The sequence below is a fragment of the Pseudorasbora parva genome, chromosome 20 (assembly GCF_024679245.1).
Source record: "Pseudorasbora parva isolate DD20220531a chromosome 20, ASM2467924v1, whole genome shotgun sequence".
Taxonomy (NCBI): domain Eukaryota; kingdom Metazoa; phylum Chordata; class Actinopteri; order Cypriniformes; family Gobionidae; genus Pseudorasbora; species Pseudorasbora parva.
Window position 1 is genome coordinate 28,836,048 of NC_090191.1, and position 21,900 is coordinate 28,857,947.

General features: G+C 37.3%; 2 protein-coding genes across 5 annotated transcripts in view; both read right to left on the reverse strand.

Annotated features, from left to right (window-relative positions):
- Nucleotides 1–333: 333 nt before the first annotated feature.
- Nucleotides 334–8,421, reverse strand: itfg2 (integrin alpha FG-GAP repeat containing 2). The gene is made up of 12 exons (XM_067426867.1): nt 8,187–8,421; nt 7,940–8,035; nt 7,793–7,834; nt 7,247–7,421; nt 7,023–7,162; nt 6,791–6,939; nt 6,611–6,705; nt 5,961–6,014; nt 5,534–5,625; nt 5,218–5,335; nt 1,832–2,005; nt 334–485 (listed from the first exon to the last, which is right to left on the reverse strand). The coding sequence occupies exons 1-12, from the start codon at nt 8,280–8,282 to the stop codon at nt 406–408; spliced, it is 1,311 nt and encodes a 436-aa protein (XP_067282968.1). The 5' UTR covers nt 8,283–8,421; the 3' UTR covers nt 334–405.
- Nucleotides 8,422–8,928: 507 nt separating this feature from the next.
- The window catches only part of recql (RecQ helicase-like), an 88,165-nt gene continuing 75,193 nt past the window's right edge, over nt 8,929–21,900 (reverse strand). Inside the window, exons 2-17 of one of the 4 annotated variants that reach the window (XM_067428251.1) lie at nt 17,656–17,746; nt 17,185–17,232; nt 16,483–16,701; nt 16,081–16,260; nt 15,891–15,997; nt 15,622–15,820; nt 15,379–15,545; nt 15,201–15,276; nt 14,929–15,077; nt 14,717–14,834; nt 13,974–14,112; nt 13,051–13,142; nt 11,850–12,066; nt 11,642–11,771; nt 10,007–10,146; nt 9,492–9,631 (exon numbers count right to left, since the gene is read on the reverse strand). In XM_067428251.1, coding sequence (XP_067284352.1) covers nt 10,030–10,146; nt 11,642–11,771; nt 11,850–12,066; nt 13,051–13,142; nt 13,974–14,112; nt 14,717–14,834; nt 14,929–15,077; nt 15,201–15,276; nt 15,379–15,545; nt 15,622–15,820; nt 15,891–15,997; nt 16,081–16,260; nt 16,483–16,701; nt 17,185–17,197 — 1,923 coding nt within the window. In that variant the 5' untranslated portion in view covers nt 17,198–17,232; nt 17,656–17,746 and the 3' untranslated portion in view covers nt 9,492–9,631; nt 10,007–10,029. Of the gene's footprint in view, nt 9,632–10,006; nt 10,147–11,641; nt 11,772–11,849; nt 12,067–13,050; nt 13,143–13,973; nt 14,113–14,716; nt 14,835–14,928; nt 15,078–15,200; nt 15,277–15,378; nt 15,546–15,621; nt 15,821–15,890; nt 15,998–16,080; nt 16,261–16,482; nt 16,702–17,184; nt 17,233–17,655; nt 17,772–21,900 lie in introns of all 4 variants that reach the window. The other 3 variants (XM_067428252.1, XM_067428249.1, XM_067428250.1) reach the window with 3 other exon arrangements.

Sequence of the window (21,900 nt, forward strand, 5' to 3'; positions counted from 1 at the left end):
TACAGTAGTAATGCTAAAAATTCAGCTTTTCATTACAGAAATAAATTATATTTGAATAAAATAAATGCAGCCTTGGTGAACATAAGAGACTTCTTCTAAAAACATAAAAAAAAACCTTACCAATCAAAAACTTTTGAACGGCAGTGTATAGAAGCGGTATTAAAATATAATTATTATGATGTGAAGGTATAAAAACGGACTGCAATGGAAGTTATTCATATTCCACTTTCAACAGAACCTCAAGATCAAAAAAAAAGTCTCCAAATGGGCAGGAATGAAACTGTGATGAATGAAAGGACTGAAAAAGCAATAACAGCAAATGACAGGCAGAGACACAGAGGAAAACATCCTGATGTAGTTTTATTAAAAGTCTATACATGAAGATCTGTGCTTGGGAGTCGTGATTCACTCTGTGCAGTCTTTCGGTATGTTCTCGTAGAGCACGTCTCCAATGAGTTTTCGAACCGCAACTGTATCACTGATATCTGTAAGGTGCACAAACAAACACACCCATATAGTTTTTATGCTTTAATAAAGTGATAATATACAGCTTTACTGCAGGATGCAAAACACTGAAGACGCTGTGCGAACAAACCGAAGCTTATTTCAAGCGCGTGTGTGTGTACGCACAGAAGCAATCCAAAGGCATTGTGTAAATTAATTATAAAGTAGAATCCATTTTAGACTCATGTAAGATGTTTTGGAAATTAAATTTGAAATTAAACATATTGTGGGAGGTTAGGGGCATCAGAGCTCCAAAAAGCCCCAATATGAATTAATGACTAATGCTTTTTTAAATATTCTTTTGAATACATTTGCATAAATAGTCATTTTATATAAAAGTAAAATTCAACTAAAACAAACCCTCCAATCCACTTAATTTTTCCCATTGGGAATTAAAATGCTGTCAGTCATGAACCTAGAACTAAAAGCTGTCTCTTACATGAAAAATACATTTTTAAATATTCAATGACAAAACAAAGTCAACACAATCCTCATTTGCTGGTGAACACGTCAGCTTTAAAGGCCTCATAAATCTCCACTTATATCTCCACTTTTATCCTACAAACATCACAAATTGTCTACCAACTACAGCTCTCCATCTTTCTTCTCACCTGCAGGCGTTCATGGCGGCTGCGTCCCCCGGCACGCAAGCTAATCACGCTTTGAAAATCACGTTGTGGGAGCACATCAGACTCAGAGGATGAATAATTAACAGTGGCCCCAGGAAGTCAAGCTGGCTTTTCATTAACAACTATGTATGTGGCAGGAGTCTGAGTGAGCAGAATGACCTGACCCCCCTTCGGCCCAGTCAAACGCTTTCGAACACGGAGGCAAATTGTGCCGTGTCCCAAGAAATTGAAATGACGGGGAGCAAGAACACGATTTCAAGAGTCTCTTCAGCCTCTGTGGTGGAATTTGCATGAAAGTACTTTCAGAAGAACATTTGTTGCAGGGGTTATTTTTACACCAGTCCAAACAGAAAGTTCTTATTCTCTGCCAGGTAACCATTTATTTCACAGTACATTTTACACCAAAAAAATCTAGATTGGAGTTTAAGGAATTTATTATCGCAATAATTTAATAAATATCAGCTAAATAACAGCCTAAACATCCCTAGCTTCTACACTAAAAAGCATGCGTTTCATTAATATATTTTGGTGTATGTTTTTTGATGTGTGCCTACTCACATTATAAAGACTGCATACTCACATTATAAAGACTGCACAGTTACAAATGCATTCAGAAACTTGATCTAGCCTATGCGTCCTATTTTTTCCCCCCTGCTCCTCCAGATGGTGAACAATCACACACACAGACGTCCACTCACCCACTCCCAGTCTGTGAAGCAGGTCTGGATACTCGGGTCTCTCTTCCAGCACACTCAGCAGGTTGGTGGGCTCCATCCTCTCCAGCTCCACCCTCCAGTACACATAGATCTTATGGTTAAAGCTCACGTAGACCAGGCAGGGGCTGTTCCTCCCGTCCTTACACGCATACTGACCTAATGGAGGAAATAAGAACACGATACTAACGATATTACTAAATGTACCAAAAAAATGTAATTTAAAATTAATATATATATATATATATAATACATTTATAATTTTGTTTCCCCCAAAAAATTATGTTGTTTTGTTTTTACAAGGATGGGGGGGGGGGAGAGAGAGAGAGAAAGAGAGAGAGAGAGAGAGAGAGAGAGAGAGAGAGAGAGAGATTTACACTGTTAAAGAGTTGGATTCTCGTGCTAAACAGCCAAAAAAACAACAGTTGGACATTTGACTGAGTATTTATGTTCCAAATACACTCCATGGAATATTTTCATGGAATTCCTTGTATGGGCACTTCTCCACAAAGAGTGAGAGCGCACCCATCCACAAGCTTTGTTCGGGTTACGAGAGCCGTCAGCAGCGTGTCATTTTGTTTTTAGACCACAACATCAATGTCACTAAAGAAGTGCATTTCTGGTTGTGAGGGAAATATAACCTTGTTAAGCTTCCCAAATAACCCAGCATTAAGGAAACAGTGGATGCAGTTTGTTTTCCCATTGAAGCAACAGAGTTCATCGAAAGGCCTTCATTGACACCAATGTTATTTTCTCTCTCAAGACCCATAAAAGGCACTAAAGACGTCGTTACAAAGTCCATCTTATTACAGTGATTCTACAATAATTTTATGAAGCGACGAGAATAGTTTTTGTGCGTAAAAAACCCCCCGACTTATATAGTGATGGGATTATGAATCAGCGAATCGATTCATGATTCGGATCGCCAAAGTCACGTGATTTCAGCAGTTTGACACGCGATCTGTATCATGAATCGATACGCTGATTCAGAACGGTTCAAAGCTGTGTTTTGAAATCGGCCCATCACTAAGTCATTTTTTTGTTTTGTTTTTGCGCACAAAAACTATTCTCGTCGCTTCATAAAATTATAGTAGAACCGCTGTTGTGAGATGGGCTTTTTAATGACGTCTTTAGTGCCTTTTATGGGTCTTGAGAGAGGAAAATACATTAGTGTCAATGGAGGCCTTTCTGAGCCATCGGATTTCAACACAAATATCTTCATTTGTGTTCAGAAGACGAACGAAGGGTCTTACGGGTGTCGAACGAAATGAGGGTGAGTAATTAATGGCAGAATTTTCACTTTTGGGTGAACTAACTCTTTAATGTAAATAAATAAATAAAAAAACTATTTCATGGAGAGACATTAGTATCAGTATCAGTGATTCTGGCCTTCATTCATAAAAAGATGATCTAGCATAATCTAACAAACAGTTAGCAATTTAATGCTGGTTACCATTAACCTTATAAGGATTAAGACAATAATAGCAAACGTTTCAATTTATTCGATTTTATAAAATGGTAGATCTGGATTGTGATTGGTCAATACAGCATATTAGCCTCTTTTAACTATAATTGCTACTATAAAAACATTCACTGATCAAGCTGATAAGCTTCAATGAATGCTTATTAAATACAATTAGACCACTGCATTTTTGTTTACACTTTTAAATGGAAATTACTGATCAGGAATTCACTGGTGCTGTACAGACAAGACCAGATAACGTTTCACACAGCGTCTGATCTCTTTAGCATTAGAATATGTTTTTCTCCAGAGAGACCTTCCGTGAAAGCGCATCACCTCTCTTCGATCGACATTGCCATCATACAGCAGACTCACAGAGACTGGCGCCGAATTTTAATGAGCGCACACTCCCTCCACATTTGTTTTGTGCGTTTTCACCAGATGAAAATGAAGACACAGGTGTATGAGCTGATAAACATTACACGTTCTGTGTGAGGCTTTGTTGTACATGAGTCAGTGCCTTTCAATGTCAACATGAATGCAAGTCATGATGTTTTTGTGTGCATCACATCTCTCTGTCCATTTAATCCTCTTAATTCAACAGTTTCAATACTTCACCAATGTGCACTGCCATGAAAGAGAGAAAGAAAAAAAGGTGATGAAAGGAACAGAAAGTTACAAGCAGAAGTGAAAGAGACAGTTATATAGAAATGAGGCTATTTCCCACCTGCAGGTCCTTCTTCTAACATATGAAATGAATATTAAAAGTAAAATCTTATTTTATACAAAGATGTGTATATGTATATATATCACACACACACACACACACACACACACACACACACACAAGCTGTGAGTTTGGGTAGCGTATAATAGTCATCTGGGAACGCAACTTGCGCCATTTCACCAGATTTTTACCGTAAATCTTTTATAAATCTATGCCAACTTTGGAGAACACATCAATATGTTTCTAAATACAAAAATTGTTGTTCATTATCATTTCAAAATAATATTTTAACAACTTGCTCTGAATTTGCATTTGTTTTGATATCCACATTTTAAAGAAATGACAGTGGCTGTAAGGCTGAAAATATCCAGTATCGTAAGGAAGTGGCCATTTATAATAAGTAACATTTATAATTACACTGTTGACCCATCCTTTACACCTAACCCTACCATTTAACTGACCCATACCGCCACAAATATCCCTAACTTCACCTGTATCCCACCTCAATACCAGCAAAAGTGATTTGCAATACAATATGAGCACAATAAGTACATTGTACTTATGTTGTGATGTAAGTACATAGTAGTTAAGGCCACTTACTATAAAGTGGAACTAAAAAAACATTACTGGTGGTGTGCATCTCTAGACAATGACACTGACATATTTTAAGATCTGTCAGTTTAAATTGCTTTCAGTTAAAACAGCTCAAACATGCATTTTAGTCTAGGATTAGACTTAAAGGGATAGTTCACCAAAAAATGAAAATGATCCCATGATTTTCTCCCCCTCAAGCCATCCTAGGTGTATATTACATTATTTTTTCTGACAAACACAATCTGAGTTTGACAATCTAAAAAATGCATTGACTCTTCCAAGCTTTAATGCCAGTGAAGAGGGATTAAACAAGGATTTGATCATGCTGTGAAGTGTAACAACAATTTTTTTGTATATGTACAAATAGAATGAGATGTTTTTAATGACATTAATGAGAATTTGGGTAAAAATATGCTTTGAATTTAATTGAATATTAAAATAATTTATCAATGTAAAATATTTTCTCAAATGAAAATGTAATATTTTATTTTTAAGATTTATATTCTTTTTATATATTTGGGGTGAATATGTTCAGAACATGTTCTTGATGAAAAATTAGATTTATCCTGATTAAGACTATAAGCTCACCTGCACAGAATGCGTTCACATTTTCATCAAACTGGAATCGGACCACCATACGCATATGATCGATGATGTAAGTCTGGCCGTCCCAGGCACAGGCCACCACTTCCTCTCTCCCATCACCCTTAACACATGTACAAAAACACATCAAACTCTATTACACATTATGCAGTGCATGTTTTGCATGTGTGGAACATGTACAGAGAAAAGCTCTAGCATAATATCTTTGAAGATGGTTTGATATTTTATATGCGATTCAATTATATATACACTGTATATCTGCACTTAAATAGTTTTGGGGACACCGTACATCCAGACTTACAGTGACATCCATCTTCTGGAGGGCAAAAAGCTGGTGGTCAACCTGCACAGACCACAAAAGCTTCTCAGAGCTGTCCATGAGCTTCAGCGTTCCTGGGAGACCACCATTCAATGAAAAACAACCACAACAGCAAATGAAAAAAACAACAACAGCTAACCAATCAATAGCATCAATCCACTGCTGTTCATACAGTTAACAGCTTGCTGATAAAAAAAAAAAAATCAGGTTTGATTTTGTGCTGTGTGGCCATGGAAAATGACATAAAGAACAAGCCAACACTTTTAGAGAAAGAAGCCAATCTTCATCATACACACCTGAGCCCAGAGTGACCAAAAAACAGAGTGAAAAGAGAAAACACAGCGTGTGTTGGGCTCATGTTTTCCCTACATCAAACAACCTCTGACATGTAGCAGACTAATACACTCACCGTCTAGAGTGCAAAGAGCAAACAGGCCACCTTTAGACGAATCATCCTTAGAACCTGCAGAAAACAGAAACAAGTTACATCATAAGATTGTGAGTTGTGAGAATGATTTGTGATTAGCCATGGACTATTACAACAACTTGTATATATAATGATAGTATTTTTATGTTTGTTTAACTATTTATTTATTTATTATTTTAAGAAGTAAATAAATAAATGTAAAATCATTTTTGTTGTTATTTTCATGTTAACTACAAATAAATTTTAATATAAATATATATACATTATTTTTAACATTTTATTAAAATATACATAATTATAAAAAAATATAAATATATATAAAATAAAAGTGTTTATTTTTGGCAAATAAGTTTCTTATTATTTTTTCTAAATAAATAAAAAAATGCACATTTAATGTGAAAATAGGGGAACTAAGCATGCACAATCCTACATCAAATATCAACCACTGCCATTAAACTGATTAAACTGAAGATGTTGGGAGAGTGAGTAAAAATCAAAACTATTAGTGACTGAATCTTATGACTCTACCAGAGTCATATTATACTCTACCAGCTGCAAACTTAGTAAGGAGGCTATACGTGCTGCATGCACAGTATGCAATCTAAATGTGCATGAGCATGCACTCTCAGTACCTCTGCAAATGCTGCCTATCAAATGAGTGGACACGTTTTTGTTATGGATGCGTCCGGTGGTAAGATGAAGGGCAACATCTCTGGAAGCACTCTCCCTGTGTACACACAACACAATCTGAATTACTCCCAAAACCAGTTCTGGATATGGAATTATTTAGTACCTCATTGTGATTCTCTCACTTGCTAGGAGATGCTGTGTTTTCATCCCCAGGTCCTGCAGCGCCCTCTTGTGTCCAAGAGCACATCAGAATAGCATAGCCACAGCCAGGCTGAGACACCATGAGCTCTGGGAGACCTTCTGGACTTGGGTTAACTGAGAGACTGTCAACCTAGTAAAAGCAGATAAAAAAAAAGGCTGAAATAGTTGTTTGACTTAATGTTGACATGATGTTTGGTGCATCTAGTTCAGTACCTGACCCTCCAGAAGCCATTTCTTCAGTAAGACCAGCTGACCAGAGCTCACATCTGAAGCATCAGAAGGTTCCTCCCACCTGAAGGCCCGCACCACCCGGTCCGTGTAACCAACAACAAGCTCGCAGCGTCCGTCTCCATCTGATATATGCACAAACACTTCAATATTCACATGACTTGAAAAGGTTTGGAAATCTTTGAGCATGTCACATGCAAACTTCTCACCGATATCACTGATGAGCATTGCTTTGGTATTGGCGGGGATGTGCTGAGTGTAACTGGGCTTCTGTTCGTCACCAATGGAACCATCCTGCTGACTTGAGGAGTCTGACTTGGCCACAGCAGCATTGATATCAAACAGGTGAAACCAGCCCTCCGCACCCACTGCCACAACAAAGTTCTGTCAGAGCAGAAAAAAGTCACGTTACAAAAGTGAAGCCATGAAAGAGTAATACCAACACAATATTAGGAATATCAATGTCATGCCTGATCAACATCTTTCTATATATAAATTATAATTAATAATTATACATTAATAATATTGTACTTGTTTGCATGTCTACTGCTTTCTGTTTAGCATGTTCGTGTTCCCTGCGAAGACAAAATCTTGACTAAACTGTCATAGTCTATGGTAGAACCATGATAATATCATTTATATCATTATTTTGGATTACTATGTAAACACCAAGTTAATACCATGGTGAATACCACCGTATTATCAACTGAATCTTTTTTTAAGAGAGGAAGAGAAAGAATAAATAATAGTCTTACCCTTCCTTTGTTGCAAACATCTCCCACTCCAACACAAGTTAACTATGAATAAAAACAGCTCAATTAATCCAAATACATTCATCGGGGCATCAGTTACTATTCAACCTTTTAACGTTACTTTCGTAGGGTGGAGGTGATGCTCCTCACCATGCCAACACATGCTCGCGTGATCCACGGCTTACAGTCATCATTTTTATAGATGTACAGCTTCCCACTAGTGTCTCCCACCACCAGCTCATTCAACTGCAGAAAAACATCTGGTTTACTTACTTTATGCACAGAAAACTAGTGACTATTTCAGCGATAAAAACACAAAAAAGCCGTATGACCTGGTAGATACCAATTAATAAACTCACATGTCTAAAACATACACGCATGCACTTTTGTAACTTACAGTGTCATTATCTGCATCACCAAGGCAGATGGCATGAGGAAAGAGTGTTCCTGTGAAGTCTAAACTCACGCGCTGCACATAACTTACCGAGCGCATGACCTTTCAACTATACACACTGCAGTCTAACGATTAAAATGTATTAAACAGAAGTAAAAACACTCATATTTCAGATACTCCTTTCATCCATTACAAACAAATGCACATGATCTGTTTGGGTTTCGTCGTTTCAAAATAAGAGCCCGTGGTAAGTGTAATAAGAGCCCCCATATATTATATATATATATATATATATATATATATATATATATATATATATATATATATATATATATATATATATATATATATATATATATATATATATATATAGCAATTATGCATTAATTTGATCAAAAGTAATAGTATATTTGTTATATTGCAAAATATTTCTATTTAAAATAAATGCTGAAAAATTATATTGATTACAACAAAAAAAGAATGCAGACTTTAATATGTGTGGAATTATTATGTTGGCCAGTCAATTGTACCTGTAAAAATTATTCTATTAAATTGCCAAAATATAAAATAAATGCTTGGTTGTTTGAAAGATGTGAAATATAAGCATAAAATTGTGACCTTTTAGAGAGGGAGTTTTGTCATGTTGATTACCACCCCAGCAGTTACAATTGACAGTTTCTCTCCTCAAATAAAAAATTATAAAAAATAAAATACCAATATATTAAACAAACAACTTTAGTCAGAATCATCCAAATAAGTTTATTCAACAACATAAAAATATTTAAATTTTCAAACTATGGTTTCAACATTAAAAATAAAAAAGGAAACATAATTCACTGTATGAGCTTTCTCCTCATACTAACACGAGTCCATAAATTCCTAGCACCTTTGGCTATGGTCGTCCTCGAAGGGAAACGGAGGCTTTTGAAGGGCTCCCTCATACATGTCAGCATCCCAGGCTGGGAGTTTTGCAAGTGCTCTTGGGAAATGTAGTTGATTCTTCTTAACTGTCTGCTATAGTAACTGCGCAGATGGTGTAGTTCCTCCACTGCAGCTGCAGAGATGATGGATAGCTCAGAAGGAGCGCTAGCCAGATCTACTTTCACTTGGTCAGCATTAGAAGCACAGTTCTGAGTTAGCAGTTTTTGCCTCCTTTTCGGTGATCCAAATTGCTCTTCGGGGGCATTTTTAAGACACTTTTCTTCTTCACTTGCACAATTCTGTTCTTGTACCACATTTACCTCGACATCAACCTCAAATACGGAGGTTGATTTTACATACTCGCTTGCTTCTGAAGCAAGACTTTCAATGTGGTTTTGAGCGAGTCTCTTCTCTATGTTTTGGTGATTCTTAAGGATTTTAGTTTTGTTATGTCTCTCAGTGGCCATGTTGGACACATCAATCAATGCTGCCTCTACTTCCTCTTGCGTTTCAACAGCTTGAACATCCTGAGGAAAGAGAAGAAATGAGAGTTTTGATAATGAGTAGATCTGTCTTTAAGATGAATGCAGGTCTATGGTAAAGTTAATGGCTATGGTTAGCTTCAATTCTAATGTTTATTTTCCTCTACAAAACCATGCAAATCGACACACAATAAATGGAAGATATCAAGAATATTTCAAAGCAAAAAAATGATAAATGAGGTTTGATCTAACTCTAGAGTGCAATAAACATCACGATAGGTGACTAACTTGTATACGTAACATGAGTACAAGCAGGAAAAAAACAGAAAGAAAGTGGTAGATGTTTCCCTCATTAAACGCTTAACTGTTTCTTAGGCAATGTCTACATGCGTTTGTGAATATGGAGTAAGTGAACTGTACTTTTGGTTTCTTCTCCTTACGGACTAGGACAGAGTCTTGACTTTCTTGGCCACTGATTTTTTGTTGTCACTGTCAGCCGGTCTTTTTCCTTCTACTTTGGCACTACTTTTCTCCCCGGCACTTTGTGACACTTTCTTTACCTGTGGGGCGGCACACAGCTTTTTACCTGTTGGGGTCTTAAAAGTCATTTGGATGAGTGGTCACTATAAACTGTAGGAACACAAGAAATAAAAGGGGTTACTGCATGTTCAATGAGGGATCGTGTGGCTGAAGTGACACCTCCAACTGAAGAGGTTTCACTCATGATGGGGAAATGCTTGTATTATTGTTGGGCCAAATTTCTAAACGTTTCGAAACCGTTATGGCGTAACAAAGCCTTGTTTACTAAAATCACATGAATTTGGGAGTTTGATACAAGCTCCGAACCAAGGTTTTGAAGCTTCATGAAGCCCATCGCTACTTAACCCTAAAATGGATGACCAATCCTAGGGGATACAAACATTTGATAGGCTGTGGGGAGAGGCAGGGAAAGTGTAGGTTTCATTGCTTGGTTTCATGTTGAATGGGTGTTTGCTGTGAATACTAATATTTGGAGGGGACTTATTACGTTTGTGTAGAATTTTTTTTATAATCTGTCTGTAAATGTTTGAATTCCCTTGGATATACAAGCCCTTTTGGGGATATGAATTCATTGAAGAAGGCTTTTTTTTGGCATTTATTCTTGGCATCTATTCAGAACATTTATTCTTTCATAACCCAACTGAAACAACATAATTTTATGTTGAACTATAAGTATATTTATAGTTTATTTATGACTATATTATAGCCTACTGTATCATATTTCATAAGCAAATTTCTAGGGCCTATAAATTGTCAATATGAACAAAACTTGTACGCAATCTACTTCATGCCTTCTGTCCTCTGATTGATAGTTTCATATTTTAATTTTTTTGCTAAAATGTTGTAATACGCATTGCCAAACAAGCATATTTTTAAAAAATGAATTTATACCCCCAAACGGGCAATGTATCGCCAAGGATACAAACATTGAAATCAAAAATAAAAGTCCTTAAAAAATAGCAACCAATTGATTTTCTGTTTTATCTTTATAGTCTTGCCATTTGTAGGGTTAATTAAGTTAACTATTTGTAGTTTGGTGTTGAAATTACTAATCCATACGCTAAGCAATCACTTTATGAAAGTGTTAGTAACTGGGTAAAAGAGCATTTTAACTAAGTGAACTGTGATGATCCCCTCAAACACTCTGATGGCATCTACCTGAAACACAATAAGACTAGAAGAGGTACAATAGAATAGATCAACAAAAAAGATCAGTAGATACTACAGAAAAGAGACCAAAGGCCACATTCAATAAATATAATCTGAGGTCCAATTGAAATGGAGCAAATACAATAAATATTTGTATTACCATGCAACAAAATGTAACAAAAGAATTAGAAGAGATATTTGTACTGGATCTGGCCAATCGTCTCCATTGAAAGAGGTTCAGAAAAGTATTACTATTAATCAAACAATTATTAGGAAAAGTTTAAATCTAGAATTAGCTTGAAGAAAAACAGGACCCTTTGCACATGAAATATGAAAAATGTCTGTGGATTTTGTCGACTGTCTTACAGTAGCAGGTGACATCACTCTCCTTTTCATCTTCATAGTGATTGAGTGACTGCCGTTCTTCAAGAGAGATGCCTTGCGGCCCAACTTCAAGTAGAAGTGAGTCGTGTAGGGAGTGAAGCTAAAGTCCTCACTTATGTATTAAAGAGAAAAGAGTTAGAGAATAAATATGTAACTGGAAAAGTAAATAGTTCATAATCTGTCCAAGTACCTGAAGTAGCCATGCAACAAAAGGTGGATGATAATGGACTCCACCTCCAAGCGTGACAAGGATGTGACCTTTATCATTTTGCGCCGCTTAGCGGGCCCTTTCCCCATCCAAGCCTCACAGACTTTCAGAGGGGTCAGTTTTTCATCCATAGAGCTGGCCATTTCTACTATCTCAACAACATCTCGAGCATGTTGGGTAATGTCCATTGTGATGTAGTCTGAAAAAATAACCGTTACAACATTGCATAAATGGCCTGATTGACTTAAAGGGTTAGTTCACCCAAAAATGAAATGTATATCATTAATGACTCTCGTTCATGTTGTGATTATTGATCACGTATTTTCTTCTCTTCCACGTTTGTTTTCAAACCTCAAATAAAGATTCAAACGGTCATGAATCAGCGGATTGATTCATAATTTGGATCGCCAATGTCACGTGATTTCCGTTTGACACGTGATCCGAATCATGAATCAGTCCGCTGTTAATTACTATTTGAATCTTTATTTGAGGTTTGAAAACAGACGTGGAAGAGAAGACAATGCTGAATAAAGTCGTAGTTTTTGTTATTTTTGGACCAAAATGTATTTTCGATGATTCAAGAGATTTAACTAACTGATGTCACATATGGACTACTTTGATGATGTTTTTATTCCCTTTCAGGACATGGACAGTAAAGTGTGCATAGACTTAGATACACTCTCGGACTAAATATAAAATATCTTAAACTGTGTTCTGAAGATGAACGGAGGTCTTACGGGTGTGGAACAACATTAGGCTATCATTAATGACATACATTTCATTTTTGGGTGAACTAACCCTTTAAGGTGTGGTCACATGGTTTGGTCACATTAGGCAAAACGTTCTAGTAAAATGGTCAGTTGTCTATTGTGTAGATCAGGGGTGCCCAATCCCACTCCTTGAAATGTCCCTTCCTGCAAAGTTTAGCTCCAATCCTGATCAAACACATCTAAACCAGGTAATTAAGATCCTCAGGACTTAGGAGCACTTGATAATTACAGAAAGGGGTGTTGGATCTCATCTCTGCAGGTAGGTAGATCTCTAGAAACAGGATTGTGACCAAAACGGTCAATTTGACTCAAACTAAATTCCCAAGTGTGGGTTGGACTCCTGTTGAAATTATTGAATTTCAACAAGTAATGGTAAATTTAAACACACCTTTAGTAAGGTAAGAAAAGCTTACCATTGCCATGCCGACAGACGTCGCACATTTGGTTGCACTCTTCATCATTCCAAACTTCATCAAAATGAATGGCCATCATAGCACGACGACACCTATGCAAGCACAAGAGTCTTGTCTTAAAAATAAATGCCATTAATTCCATACAACCAGTAAATCAACAGTCACATAACTATCCTGGGGACCCCCCCACCACTACACATTTTTGACCAATGTTTTGCACTTCTGATGTAATTATTCATGAGAAATTACTACTGTAGCAATTACATATTCCTTTAATTTTCACCCAAGCTTGGTCTATTTTGCTGTAGATTAAACTGTTACACTGCCTCAGAAGTCTGTCCGAATGTATCTTCGTGCACAAACGCTGCCTACAAAGTCATTGAAACAAGTCAGCTTAAGTTTTTTGGGCCCACCCAAAATGTGCAGTGGTTGGAGGGGTTATTATATAACATATTCGTATTACGTTTGTATCATATAACTAATGGCAAGTGAAGTTGAACTAACGTATAAGGCATTAGTAATGGGCCGTTCATTGCATCTGTCACATGAGAAAGGAATGCAAGACTCAGGAGGTGTACTAATCATTTTTGTCTTCATTTATCTTTGGCTGCATTAATTCCTAATTTGGAACCTGCTAAAAGATGTGCCTGTGAATGTGTATGAAGAATTTGGATTTGAACACTTTAAAAACTTGATAAAGATTTGTTAATTTTGCTAAATGGGAGGAAACAAAATAGTAAAATACCGTAAACAAAATAGTAAAATAATCAAGTCTTCCAATCACTGTAATAAAGTATATAGAGTTACACTGAAAAGAACAGAAAACACAGATCAGTGTTCCACAAACTGAAAAATCAAAATTCAGAAACCAAAAACAGGAGCCAAGTCATTGGTATTCTGCATATGTGTGTATCTTGACTCACCTGTCCACATTTTGACAATAAGCCACCATGTTCTGTAGCTTCTGCTGCCCAGTGTTCTCCATCACAACCATTGTGCTTATTCTGAAGATGTCCATAAACCCAAAGAACACAATACAATCTGCCTGGCCATCATCCCTTCCTGGAAAAAAAAGAATGAAGAAAAAGTACTGAAAAAAGTAAAGATGCAACAGAAGTAGCGATCTGTATTGTGACATAAATCAAGAGTGAAACAAATGATCAAAAACGAAAAAAACAGGTAAGGCATGGACTTCATCGGCATCCATTGGTCTTAATTTGAGATTGCAGTTAACTCTTTCCCTGCCGAACGCGGAATTTTCTGTTATTTGTAAGAAAACGCTTCCCGGCCAAACACGACATTTTCTGAGTTTTCACTGTTATACGCTAGGGGAGCTATTACTCATCTTCGGAATGAGCTCGCAATGGCTGGCAGCTTTTTTTTAAACGCTGGCGGGAAAGTGTTAACTGTAAGAAAGGGGCAGGTTCAAGCAGACTAAAAGTCTAGCGTATGTGACCCTTTTACCACAAGATTGAGCTATGACATTTTGATAAAAGATTACAAGCTCGATTTTTTAATTTTTTTAATTTACAATAAGAACAATGAAAAAAAAAAACATTTAGAAAATAGACTGAAAAAAGTGATTTTCCATTTCATGGCAACTTTAAGTAGTTTAGTTTGTCTTGTGTAAAAGACGACATAAAACAGGTATCAGCATGATGCCTACCTGCACGTCCACTCTCCTGATAATAATTTTCGATAGATTTGCTGATGGTGTGGTGAATAACAAATCTCACATCTGCCTTGTCAATGCCCATTCCAAAAGCCACAGTGGCAACGACCACCTGCACACAAAAGTAAGAAAACAAAAGTAAGATAACATGAGGGCACAGTACAATAAAAAACAGGAGAAAACAACAGCAACTGTATAGGTGCAACCTGGATCTTCTTGGAGGACCACCGCTGATGCACCAGAGACTTATCTGAAGGCTCCATGTTGGCGTGGTATGGTTGAGCAAGAATATCCCTCTTCTGCAGGTCTGTAGCCACAACTTCTGCATCCTTTTGGGAGAACACATACACGATTCCTGCAAAAAACAACATATTGGTTTTAATTAAGTAGTTTTTAAATTAATAGTGAATGATTTGCAAAGATTATCCTTTTACTGAAGTTTGTCCGTTTACTCTTCATAGCAAATGAATTGATTTACCTGTCTGGTTTTTGTATCTTCCCCTTATCAATGCTGCAATTTGGTCGGTACAGTCTTCGTTATCCTTAAAACGAACCTGTAGAAGTGAGATTAAAATAAAGAAAAATCACTCTCTGATCTGCTTATTCTGCACTTTTCTAGCGGCAACAACACGTGAATAATGGAATGATTTGCACACCTCATAGTAAAGGTTTGGTCTGTTGAACGGTGCTGTCAGAGTAATGGGTTCCTGAACACATAATATCTTCTGGCAATCTTTAAGAACGTTGCTGGTTGCGGTGGCAGTAAGTCCAACCAATGGGACATTGGGGAACTGGCGCTTTAGGATACCTAGTAGCTTGTAATCTAAGAAAAGGAATTAAATACAAAGTCAACCATTGGTTAGAAGCTTTACTCAGCCTGGGTTAAACAATAATCTCACCTGGTCTGAAGTCATGCCCCCACTGACTGCAGCAGTGAACTTCATCCACAGCGATGCGTGCTAGCAAACCCATGTTATAGGCCTTTTCGAGTTTGGACATCAGTAGTTTGCTCTTTGCAATTTTCTCTGGGGTCACATAGAGCAACTTGAAGGGGTTGTTTGTATCTGTCATCCCTGCCAGGATCCGCTTAGAGTCCTCCTGCAAATGCACATGAATATCAGCACCTGAACGTGACTCAAAACTGTCTAGGACACCTGACATACTGTACCTTTGTACTGGAGGCATTGAGAGTTACCGCCAAGACATTAATGGACTTCAGATACATCAGCTGATCCTCCATCAGAGACACCAGCGGGGCGATAACTAACGTAAAACCTAAAAGACATGCACAGGAATTCACATCAGAGCATTCAAAATATGCTCTTCTTCTACCAAAATATGTCTATGAAAGCACAAACCCTTAGAGCAGAGAGCTGGAAGTTGGTAACACAAGCTTTTTCCTCTTCCGGTGGGCATTACCAGGAAAAGGTCTTTCCCTGACATACTAAGGTTGATGGCTGCCTGTTGCAGGGGACGAAATTTGGAGAGCTGGAACACGCTGCACAGCTTTGCCTGAACTTCTTTAGACCATGAGAAATCTGGTGACAGAACAACAAAAACTAAAAATCATGCAGATAGCTCATTACACCTCGGCAGTTTAACTTCATTATTTATACATTAAATACTATGTGGCTAAACTGCATTTGATCAAATTAATGCATCCTAGAATTTTCTTTACAGTCACTTTTTGTTTAAAGCTGCTTTGGAACGATATGTATTGTGAAAAGCACTATATTAAATGATTTGAAAATGAGCGATACCTGACTCCTCATAGTGCTGTAGGTCCTGTTTGCTGAATGAGAGTTTGGGAGCTTTGCTGGATCCGGAGGGCTGAGCCGAGCTGCAGGCTCCATCCAGGATCTTCAGGAGTTTGTTTTTCCTGGAGGTCAGCTTTGTCTGCTTTTCCAGCAGCTCAGAGATCTGCAGTTCCACAATCTCCAACTCTGCCTCCACTGAGTCCAGCTCTGCTTGAGCATCATCTGCAAAGAAAAGGACTATCTTTAGTCTCATTTGTCACGTCGCTCACTTGTGTGCATTTAATGGTGAGCGTGTACACTTGCCCATGAACTCATTTTTTTTACACAATGCAACAAGCCCTTAGCAGTATTCCCTTGAGATTCCAGGTGGGACTGCTGAAGAATTCCCAGTGTCTCTCACCTCTGCTTCTCTAATGAGCCGAGATTCACAGAGAGATATAATGATGAATGTCACCAGTTTGTTTACCCGCCTCAATCCTCAAGGGAATATTAAGACACATCCTGACAGTCTAATTCACCCACTCACATATGTTTATTTCACATACATTTTTTTCAAGTGAACAAATAACCAAGTGAGTATACATACACATACATACACATATACATACACATATACATATACATATATATATATATATATATATATATATATATATATATATATATATATATGCAAATATAATGCAGAAGACGAGAGAAACTCACCAGTATTTGCCATCTTATGCAGTTCTTCACAGGCACAGATTATGATGACTGTAAGAAAGGGTTAATCAGTATTTTTGCATAATATGTCAGCAGAAAATATAAATAAAAAATATTTGTTTTGTATTTGTATATCTTGAATGAAGAAAAATTCTTCACAAGAATAAACAAACCAAATTTAGTGAGGTGTCGTGCAATTTTTCTTGGTAAAAAAAGTAACCTCTTTTAAGGATTTTTACATATGTTTTACTGGTAAACAAGACTAAAATAATGGAGGAAACATCCACAAAATCATAGATTTTACATTATGCTTGTATATATTAGTCTTGCATTGGATAATAGATCTGAGCAATGAAATACACATAACGTTATGCCATAATTTTTTGCAGGAAAGAAACATGTTCAGAAGCACGCCATGTTCAACATTTATGAATAACACATCGAATGTATGGAAACGCATTTCTGCTAACTCACCCCTGAGTGATCATAAGTCGGCTTCTTTTCACTTTTGCTTGTTTGCACCAGATGAAGTCCTCGTTGCCCCACACGACCATTATTCTGGAAACTGACCAATCACGGACATGGAAATACTAAAGACAGCAAAAGGGAAATACAAGAGTTCAGACGAGACAAGAGTCTTGTGCAATAGAAAAAGAAATACTCTTGTGGTATCAAAAATACTGATTAACTAAAGGAAGTTATTTATGCATTTCAAGGCTGATTTACTGGGGGTAGTACAATGGTTTTATGTAATAAATGCATTACAAATTATACATTGGAAACCAGGAAGTGGGATTTATTTTTCATAATAAAAGTCAATAAACTGTTTGGTGGAATCAGGTGGATTAGAATGTAAACATTCAAATTCTGAAATCACTATTGCACACACTTCAACATTCTTTTCACACACGTACTAGTTTATTTCATTGGTTTACCAACCAAGTAAAACAGTGTATGCATTGCTGTGGATGCAGAATTGTGTTAGAATTCTAATCATTTCCACAGATTTGACCTCTTATCAGGTATAATAAGATTTATCATACCTCTTATCATAATAGCACTTTTTCAGTGTCTTGCACCATATGAGACATGTCAAATTAAAAACATTCACTTGCTCCATATAGCTGTTTTTTAACCAAAAAAACCACACCCTTGCTGCACACTTTTGCATTTAAGTGCAGTCAGTAGTCTGGTTGAATATTCCAGTTTTTTCAATCACTTTGGCTCAGTTCTTGAATGAGATTTTTCTCTCTTACAACAATAGCTTCAGATCTCTGAACAATTAGTTTCCTGTTCCAGACCAAATTTTAATTTCCTTATTTATTTATTTATTTATTTATTTATTTATTTATTTATTTATTTATTTATTTATTTATTTATTTATTTATTTATGCAAACTGCATGTTTGATCAAAGTTGGTCAGACATTCATACAAATGTAAATTTGCTGTTTACTTGTAACGCATTGCAAAAAAAAAAAAAGAAAAAAGAAAGAAAAAATAGCTACACACAAATATGCATATTTTATCCATATCCATTTAAGTTATTCCATAATGAGCAGTCAGTGTCAACAAAAATTTTTTTTTTGTATACAACACACAATCCCCCGGTTTCACAACAAGCCTTAAATCTAAATTGCAAGTCTGAGCTGTTTTAACTGAAAGGAACTTGCACTGACAACTTAAAATCAGTGCCATTGTTTTTATGGTAATTTTAGTGGCATTGGCCAGGTTTTGAAGCATGAAATGTTTGAAACATAATTTTTTTTAGGTGAGTTACTGCATTTTGCAGTTACAGTTACAGTTTAGAGATGTTAAGGTGGTTTCAAAAAATGAGCCAAAGCAACTGAGGAAAAGCTGTAATTTATTCATGCCAATGTTTTTTTGAACTGTCCGTCTTTCATACTGTTTGTTCTGTGTAGTGTTTCAGGAGTGCTGAAACCAAAGATTTTCCATAATTTGCATTGTTTTCTTAACTTGTTTGAACAATGACAGTTTAAACATTTAATATTTCAAATGTTAGCTAATGAAAGTGTATTCAGCTGCAATGGCAACAATCTCCACAAGAGGCTGCTATAAACCAATAAGTAATTTGCTTGTCTTGCTCCATATATTGACCCTAACAATTTGACATTACTGCTTTCAGTTCCATTTACACAAAAATGCAGTCAACTCAACACAAATAAATATAATAAACTGTTTAAAATGTACATCATTAACTCCATGTGGAAATTAGATTGCATTTGTTATACATTATAGGCAACCAGAGTTAGGTTTAAAATGTGGATTTATTGCTTGTTAAATGTTTTCATGTTTCAGCAAACGTTACAGTAATGCTTGGATTTTGCCCTTTCCTGTACAAGCACTCTGGACTGGATTACCTGCTTTCAAGAGCACTGATGAGTCAGGCAAGATGTGTTCCATATGCATCACACAAATGCCTTTAAGACATTTTCCTTAGCCAGTAAGTGGAAAATAAGTAACTTCCCTTCTTCAAACTTGGTTTAAAGGGCAGCGCTTTCATTTAAAAAAAAAATACAGCAATATGCTTTCCTTTGAGAGACTAATCCCCCTGTATCCCTTTCTGGCCAATTCAGTGTTTTTTCAGCTCAAGGCCCAGCTGTTACATGCAGTCAAAGCGACACTTATTTTTCCATTAAATATACTTTTGAGTACAGTGTAATCAAATGTCATTAATGACAGACAATTGCGCGTTTATTGTTGAGGCGTCTGAATGTACAACAGCATTGAGAACGGCAATGGACGTCCAACACTGAGGATCTGTTCTCACAAGTTCCTCGGCCTGAGCAGATGTGTTCTGTGACATTTAAGCATTGCTTTAGAAAAAAATCCCCCTTCTAATGATCTGAACCGCAACGTTACATGAAAAATGAAATGAATTTTCATTGGTGCGGCGTATTTGAGCTTTGCACTCAATAACAGCAGAGTATATTGGAAGATAAAACCAGTTTTACAGGCTTTAAATACACCTGAGATGGGGGGGGATAATATTTCACAATTGTACAAAAAAAAAAGATCAAAGTAATGCAGCCTTGATGTTACTTCTTTCTAAAACATTTAAAAACCTTATCAAGCCAACACTTATGAATGGTACTAGTGTACAAATTATTTTACAGGCAAATTAAAATTATACACCGACCAGGCATAACATTATGACCACTTAGCCTGCAAGTGAACATTTTATCCTCAAAGTTTATTAGAAGCTGGAAAAAGGGGCACGCGTAAGGATTTGAGCGAGTTTGACAAGCTGAATTGTGATTGCCAGATGACTGGGTCAGAGCATCTCCAAAACGGCAGCTCTTGTGGGGTGTTCCCAGTCTGCAGTGGTACATATCTCTAAAAAAAAGGGTTCAAAGGAAGGAACAGTGGAGATCTGACTACAGGGTCATGGGCGGCCATCAAACTGGTGAAACCATTGGTCTGATCAAACACACAAGCTACTGTAGTTCAAATTGCTCAAGACGTTAATGTAAATTTGATAGAAAGGTGTCAGAATACAAAGTGCATCGCAGTTTGTTGCGTATGGGGCTGCATATAGACGCAGACCAGTCAGGATGCCCATGCTCACCCCCATGTCCAATGCAAGAAGTGCCAAAATTGGGCATGTAAGCATCAGAACTGCACCTTCAGAGCCTGGTATGATGAATCACTTTTTCTTTTACATCACCTAGATGGCCGGGTGCGTGTGCGCCAATTACCTGGAGAACACATGGAACCAGGATGCACTATGGGAAGAAGGCAAGCCGGCAGAGGCAGTGTGATGTGTCGGGCAATGTTCTGCTGTTAAACCTTGGGTCTGGCCATTCATGCGGATGTTACTCTGACATGTACCACCTACCTAAGCACTGCAGACCATGTACATCCTTTCATGGAATGATTCCCTGGTAAGCAAAAATGGTTCCGGAATGGTTTGAAGAGCACAACAACGAGGTTTTGACTTGGCCTCCAAATTCCCCAGATCTCAATCCAATTGAGGATCTGTGGGATGTGCTGAACAAACAAGTCTGAATCATGGAGGCCCCACCTCATAACTTACAGGACCTAAAGGATCTGCTGCTAGCATCTTGGTGCCAGATACCACAGCACACATTCAGGGGTCTAGTGGAGTCCATGCCTCGCTCGTGACAGCAAAAGGGGACCAACACAATATTAGGTCATAATGTTATGCCTGGTTACTGTACATTAACAATAAATAGTATGGTTTAGATTATTAAATTGTTATTTGGATGATTATTTAATGCTGTCAAAATTGTTGTTCATTCATAGTTAATGCATTAAGTACATTAATGAGAGGAAGACTATGAGAGGAACTGAGTGGACTCTGTTTTGACTGACGGACAAGGAACAACTCCTTTGCACATGCTCCACATGTGGATTGTCTCACAGCCCTCGGCTCAGAGTCCACAGGGGTGCTGAAGAATCTGCTCTGGCCCTTCCTCTGCTATTGTACAAGTTCTTTTCTTACACATAAAGACTAGAGAGAGACAGCGGACGAAAAGGGGGGCCGAAAGGGGTCAGGGAGAGTGAATGAAACGTTTTGGAGGCTTTCAGCGATGCAGCTCGAGAAGGAAGGATGAATGAGTGAGGGAGTGACAGAGAGGGACATGGAGAGAAGGAAAGAGAGAGAGAAAGAGCGGGGGGTCGAGCGGGCAGCCACATGGGCAGTTCTCACTCGGGATAATGAGAGTCTTTTCTGCGGC